The following is a 7,191-nucleotide window of genomic DNA, read 5'->3' on the forward strand; positions in this document are numbered from 1 at the left end:
AGGAAAATAAATTAATTATTTTGAGTAGTGGAGAGTAGGGACATTTGCATGGCCTTAATCTTCTTCGGCCTCTGAATGTTGCAAGAGATTTCTCCATAAAAGGTGGATTTCTCTGTTTTTTTCTTCTTAATTTGCCACCAAACTAGTCACATGCTCTTTTTCATTGATAATTTGATATAATCAATTGAGTGTCAACATTCTAGGAGTCCTGTAACCACTATGCAATAAGGGACCTTGCTTTACCGAAAAATAAATAATGAAAAGTATGTCTCACTTTAAAATGAGTTCAAATTAAAGTGATATTTTTCCTAGGTCTCTCTTACCTCACTATAAGGGACTGGAATCGAATAATATCTAGGAAATTTCCATGAAACTCCCGAGCAAACACAACATTTATTGAATGAGTAAAAATTTGTTACTCCATTTTTTTTTATTAGAAATAGTCATGAGGTGGACAGCATATAATTTTCATCAGATAATTTCACTGTATGTTTTCTGCTATTTTCAATAATTTTACCAGAGCCCCAGCAAGTAAACCAGAGGAAGTTTCTCGGCTTATTTCTATGTCACACACTTAAAAATGTCATTTTTCTCTATTTATTTTAACCATATTAAATATTTGCAAGCCACACAAACAGGAAGAAAAAATAACTGAAAACGGTGGGGGAAATTAAACAAAATTAATATAGAAGTAAGAATATATAGAGTGTGTAATCACATCTTTTAAACCTAATCACTGTCATTAGCAAAGGCAAGCTCACATGCAATTGCAAGATGATCACTACCCCATTCCTGCAAAATAATTAAAATGTGTAAATCCTCGTAGATTCTTAGCAAATGAGAGCGGCAATGCTTTACAGCTTCGTACAAAGGGGACGGAGGACTAAACATCTTATGAGAATGCAGAACAAGTACAATGGAAAAACGACGTACCTTACTTGGTAGACCTCCTGTTTTCTTTAAACTGGGTGTAGGCAAAGATTCAAGAACTTTTACTGGGACAAGGTCTGATGTATGCCTTTTCACACACATGAAACGTAAAAATCAATGAGTAGGAAAACACAAATAGAGAATCTTAAGCTGTAAAGTAAAAGGGCATACCATATGTAATCAACTGTTCCACTAAATGCACTATGGTAGGATGTCGTCAGTGGTTCCCCGGCTTTATCCCTGACTTTTGAGCTTCCCTGATCAAAATTAAGATAAAACCTTGTCATTATGAAGACTAATGAATCTGAGGGAGGAGCAGGAGTATCTTACGGGGATCCCAGTATACGCACTGTGAAGCATTAAGGGATGTTTCAGGCTATTGTCTCTTGATCCAGTAGCAAGCAGTTTTTCTTCATCGGTCCATCTATTGTGCAAAGGCCAGTCAGTACATCAGCCTATGTCATTTAGTTTAGTGCATATAATGCAGCATGAGGTATTTAACCAACATGCAAGCCAGAAAAAGGTAAAATGAATCAAATAGCTAGGGTAGAATATAAAAAAAAACCTTCCTATACGGTTATGTAGGTAACGGGATTCTGTGTACCCAGATGAACAAAGCTGGCCAGATATTTGTCTTCGGTCATGTTGCTGGACATGCAACTGCTTAATCGAGGATTTAGTAAAGAGTAGTATCAGTTGGCTCAGTAATAAAATATATTAGAATTGATAGGATTTACCTTAGATGATGCCACATATTCATATAATGCACTCTGGTTAAGATGGAACAGTCAAAATATAAGTAACTGAGTAAAGAATTTCAGGTTTGGTTAAGACTTAAGAATACTTGTTTCAGACTACATGTAAATGAGAGTATTTAGTAGAGTACCTGTGGTAAACTATTTAGGTCCCCAGTGACAACGACTGGTATACATCCCCATTTTTGTGATAATTCATAAGCTTTCTCAAGAAACATCCGCATCTACAACCACCAACATCACTCAGTAAATCAATAGCAATACTAGAAGACATATACCAACTCAAACAATGTAACAAGCATTTATCTTATCAATTTCCTCATCTAATAGAGTGTCAATCTAATGGAAGTACACATATTTCTCATCATTCGCGTATCTATCGCACATTCAAATGAAATACCCTAAAATAACACCTTTATGAAGCTACTTATTGATAGAAGATGACCTGACATAAACAAAAGTGACAGAGAATGTAAAAGTTATAGTGGTGCACATAGTTCACAGTAATACTTTAGATTCACATTTTTATCAATGTTGGATGTGAACACTTTGTAGGTGAACATCATAACTTCCCAATCCATCAGCCCGTAATTAGTAGTCTAAATGCAGTGAGGCTTTAGCTGAGGCCTCTTCTTTTACGGGAAACATTATTTCTTGTTAGTAACTTAATACCACCCTCTACAATTGGTTTTCCATTTATTCCAAGAATCCAAATACCAATTTTAACCTTTCAAAACACTGAATCAAGTGATATGAAAATGAAATGCAACTTCTATAGACCTAATTACCTGACCAAGTTTGATATCTCCTCGATTAGGGTTGTAGAGGACATGTATGTTTCCAACCACTATACTATGAGAGGTGGAGGCACTGAGGATGAAACAGATGCACAGAGGCTTTTAACTAATAAAACAGAACATTGCTGTGCCACAAAGACTGAGAAATGAATAAATAAATAGTGCAATAGACACCTTGAAGTATCATCAGCCTTGTGCAGGTCTTGGTTCATCTGGGTAATCAGTCATAAATTATTCACTGAATAGCACAAAAAAGAGGAGTGCTAATATGGCCAACAAGTCCAGCATGCCTCATCATAAAAAACAAATTGAATATGAAGTAGATAGATCTGTAACTACTCGATTCAGATTTCAGTTTAGTATTTTACCATAAATAATCATTAAGGGCTAAAAATTAAGATTGGCATGAAGTCTGGTTAGGTTTTGACAAAAAACTAAAACTGTTTGTTAAAGCTTTGGTTGAAGCATGATTAAGAACACTACAGAGAAACCACGGATTGGCATACCTTCAAAACACAAAATTGAGCAACATTGTGTCGAAGGCCAAACCTCTGGAACTCTATGTTTTCTTCATCCAACAGTGTAAATCTGCAGTGGAACACCAATGATTAGAAAAACGAGCTATCTACTACATAAATAGTTACTCCAGATAAATAATACTCCATTCGTCCCACAAGAATATGCACTTTGGGTTGGGCACGAGTTTTAATGCACAATTGAAAAAGTAAGAGAGAGATAGAAAGAAAAAATACTTAAAGTATTGTAAGTAGAGAATGGGTCCCACCTCAATAGAGAGAAGAGTTTCCAACATTGGTTAGTGCATATTCTTGTGGGACGGACTAAAAAGGAAAGAGTACATATTCTTGTGGGACGGAGGGAGTATCATAATTACAGACAATTTTGAAGAAAGCCAATCTATTTTACACTGCACAGAAACTGGAATAGTGTATGTACTCCTCTCAAGACAAAGATTCAACAATTCTAAATAGTGATGTCTCAGAATTCTAGCAACAATCATGGCAAGTAGAATCAGCAAATACACTTACAAAACAAAAAAACTTTGCCAGTATTTCCTGCCCCACCCCCTCCCAAAAGATCTAACTTGACCATAATATTTCTTCTGTGGTCAAATTATAAGAATAGATACATGACATTAACCTTTCTTTGGCTAGTAGAAGTAGTAATAGAAGTGGTACATTGCATACTATAGATCATGTCAAAAGGGGGATATCTTACAAATCGGATTTCCAAAATATAGCACAGCCATCATGTGAATCCCCAGAACGAGCCTAGTGTGCCCAACAGATAAATTTCAGTCAAAAACTTGAACTTTGTGGCAAAATAAACCAAAAAAAGCACTTGTGCTTCCACAAACCTTGTACAGGCCTCTGAAGCCATCTTTTCGAAGTATCTTATTCAAATCATCAAAGTGGTCCACTTCCTGCAATCAAAGGGGATAACTATGAGAGCAGATACTTCGAAAGTACAACTTTAAATCAAGCATAGAGTACACAGCTTATTAACAGAATCTCCAAAATCAAAGACAGAGCACTTTTAAGCATTTCACCGAACAGTATATCATCTGGCGCGGAATTTCTAAAACAATAATGTTATTTGTTGGAACAAAAGTTGTAAGTGAAAGAATTAGGCTTTGCACTCTGATTTCTTAAGTTGTTTAGTTCTTTTGTATGCAATTAATAATTACTATACGACAAACAAATGCATTATCTTCAATCATAAATAAAAGTAAACACATATAAGTGCTGCAGGAAAGAGCAACACTTGCCTGGAGACACAAGATACTAGGTTGATAACCCCTGATTTCCTTACACAGAATCTTCTTTCGATATTCCCAATTCATATACTCTGGTTTCACCCTGCTGTACAAGTGCGGATGTCTTGTTGCATTTTCCACCCCAAGTATGTTGTATGATACAATAACAACCCGATCTGCAGCAAAATAAACATCATCTCAGTTTCTCTCTTATGTGGCAAAAGCTACAAGAAACATGATACGGCAACAGCACAAAGGATTGCTCAGATTCGAAAGCTTAGTAACTGTTTTATCCATAATGATGGTTCTATTTCAGTAAGTTTATTACAAAATGTAACCTTTTGGCGATTATGGTTCAAAATCCAAATAACATCTTTCCGATTTCAATGCATAGACTATATAAAGAAAATATCATGTGCTATCATACAAGTAAAGTATGAAGCATTCATGCCAACAAACTGAGACAACAAAATAAAGAGCAATTGAAATTACATCACCATTGTGTTTGGAGGCATCACGCTCGGAATAAGTCCAATTGCGTTTACAGAGAGTCCTGCGCGACTTCCGGCGGCACAAGTCTTGCTTCCGGCCGTACGAATTCGAATTCTGGCGCTTACAGGAACTGGAGGCGCGGGTGGAATTAGAATTTAGGGTTTGAATATCGGTGCGTGTTTCGGTTTCTGAAGACTTAATTTTTTGCCTTTTTCGGGTATGTTCAACGCTGTGGCGGCGCCGTCGTGTGGTACAAGGAGATTGCTCGGCCGTCTGTGCGATGGTGTCGCGGCTGCGAACCATGATTCCGGCGTTGCCTTCGGCTGCTTGGATTATGAAATCCAGAAATTAATAAGTACTACTGTATGTAATAAATACTACTTATTTTAAGCCTTTTTAATTCTAATACTTTAATTTTGAGAAATTTTGGAAAAAATGGCTCAATACGCAAGCCATTCGAAATTTATGATTAAATTTGAACGTCTTTCGAAATATGAGATCGTGGCATGCGATTTTTTCAGAAAAAGGATTTTTGAATTTTTATCTATTTTCTCTTCTTTTTCTTATTATTTCTCTCATGATATTTATAAATTGACCAAATTGCCCTCTATCATTTTCACTAAAATTTTAACACTATTTTTTATTACAATCCAATTTTCACCCAAAACACCGCCGCCTCCAAATGATTACCCATGGAAACCTGAAGTTCGAGACCTCGTGCTCGACGAGAACATGAGCCCTAAGCAGACTGATTTCGGGCTCGAGGATCTTCGGACAGCAGACGACACGTTGTGCCGATGAGGCACGGCGGCTGGCGAGGGGGATCGAGCAGCGACGATGCTGTGTCGTGGCGAATTTGAGAGGGCTGACAGCGCTGAGCACCGAGAGGGTGACACTGGCTGTCAGCGAGGCGCGATGATTTCGCCTGAACCGAGCGATGGAAATGTTTGGCTGTGCAACAAGAGAGGGAAGAGATAGTTGACGGATTTTAGCTCTCTAAATTTGGGGACGGATGGGGGTTGCCATGAGAGAAGACTGAGGTGTCCAGTTGCTTTTGAAATAAGGGTGCCGAGGGAGAGAGGCGACAGGTGCTAAGAGTCTCCGGACACGGCAGCGGTGGACGGTCTCGAAACCGGAAGAGGCGGCGCCCTGGTGATGCGAGGACGCGTGGTTGCCATCGAGCGACAGTGGCTAAGACATGCTACTGCAACCGCGTGACGGGAGGCTCCGACTGATTTAGAGAGCATGGGATGATGGTACGCAGCAGCAGCGTCGATGAAGACGTGAACAAAGGACCACTTTGTGTGGTCGCTGGCGGCTGCACAAGAGAAAAGATAGGGCGAGAGGAAAAGTGGAAAAACGAAAGAGAAAGAGAGAGATTGCAAATTGGAGGCTGCGCATGAGGGTTGAGAAAGACGTTCTAGGATTTCAATTGCTAATTTTTGGAACTGGTGTTTGGTGATTTGGGTGAAAATAATTGGAATAAAAAATTGTAGTGAATAAATTATGGGTAATTTGGTCAATTTATAAATATTATGAAAGAAATAACAAGAAAAAATAAGATAAAGTAGATAAAACCTCAAAAATCCCTTATTCCGAAAAATTCGCATGTCACGATCCCATATTTTGAGAGGTGTGCGAATTTAATCCTAAATTTCAAAAGGCTTGCGTATTTAGCCCCTTTTTCCGAAATCTCTCTTTAATTTTTGCCGTATTTGGGTATGTTCATAGTATGTTGTTTAATCCTAATTTTATGCCTTTTTAATTCTATACTTAATTATAATTATTGAATATATTAACCTCTAATCATTCTCAATATAGATAAAATTTCAATTATCTTTTTAAAGATCTCCATATAATGTAAATATATATAGATACTTATTGAGTTATTACTAAAATGTGTATAAATATTACTTAGTGGTATAGTACTCCATCCGTCCCAAATAATTTGTCTCACTTTGACCGGGCACGGGTTTTAAGAAATGTAATGAAAAGTAAGTTGAAAAGTTAGTGGAATATGAGTCCTACTTTTATATATTAGTTTTATAATAAAATGTGAGTAGGAATGTGTTAATGGAATATGAGGTCCACTACCAAAAATGGTAAAAAGAAAAATGAGACTAATTATGTGGGACGGACCGAAATAAAAATATGAGACAAATTATCTAGGATGAAAGGAGTATGTTTATTCCATGTTAATTACTAAAACAGTAAATATTTCCTAAAATTTGAGAGGGAATAACATAATTTACTAAGTTCCTAACAAGTAGGATAAAAAGTCACGTTGAAAATCACATTGATTTAAATGTGTCAAGTATAATAAAAAGTCTCTTAAGTTAGTCAAACATAGTGATAGGCATGTCGTGAGAAATACCAAACAACAAGCAAAATTTGCAATATTATAGACCAATTTCAAAGTTAATTGGAAATACCAAATTTTAGA

General features: G+C 36.8%; 1 protein-coding gene across 4 annotated transcripts; it reads right to left on the reverse strand.

The window, feature by feature from the left end:
• Positions 1-648: 648 nt before the first annotated feature.
• On the reverse strand, positions 649-5,092 carry LOC121786171 (carbon catabolite repressor protein 4 homolog 5). 4 transcript variants are annotated; one of them, XM_042184732.1, is made up of 14 exons: positions 4,754-5,092; positions 4,269-4,432; positions 3,858-3,923; positions 3,719-3,771; positions 2,989-3,070; positions 2,657-2,694; positions 2,474-2,555; positions 1,817-1,909; positions 1,668-1,700; positions 1,496-1,590; positions 1,261-1,354; positions 1,102-1,187; positions 934-1,018; positions 649-792 (listed from the first exon to the last, which is right to left on the reverse strand). In XM_042184732.1, exons 1-14 carry the CDS (start codon positions 5,049-5,051, stop codon positions 730-732), a joined length of 1,332 nt encoding a protein of 443 aa, XP_042040666.1. In that variant the 5' UTR covers positions 5,052-5,092; the 3' UTR covers positions 649-729. The 4 variants fall into 4 exon arrangements, 3 of the variants coding, with proteins under 3 accessions (XP_042040666.1, XP_042040668.1, XP_042040669.1); XM_042184734.1 differs by having other exon boundaries at positions 4,749-4,889; XR_006047124.1 differs by lacking the exon at positions 649-792 and having other exon boundaries at positions 1,281-1,354.
• Between the last annotated feature and the right edge of the window lie 2,099 nt (positions 5,093-7,191).

Source organism: Salvia splendens, chromosome 22 (genome assembly GCF_004379255.2).
Source record: "Salvia splendens isolate huo1 chromosome 22, SspV2, whole genome shotgun sequence".
NCBI classification, from domain to species: Eukaryota; Viridiplantae; Streptophyta; class Magnoliopsida; order Lamiales; family Lamiaceae; genus Salvia; species Salvia splendens.

Coding starts and splice junctions, on each gene's coding strand:
- LOC121786171 (XM_042184732.1), bottom strand. CDS start 5,051: ATGGTTCGCAGCCGCGACACCATCGCACAGACGGCCGAGCAATCTCCT. Junction 4,433..4,753: donor TGATGCCTCCAAACACAATG/GTGATGTAATTT, acceptor ATTTTGCTGCAG/ATCGGGTTGTTATTGTATCA. Junction 3,924..4,268: donor CTAGTATCTTGTGTCTCCAG/GCAAGTGTTGCT, acceptor CTTTGATTGCAG/GAAGTGGACCACTTTGATGA.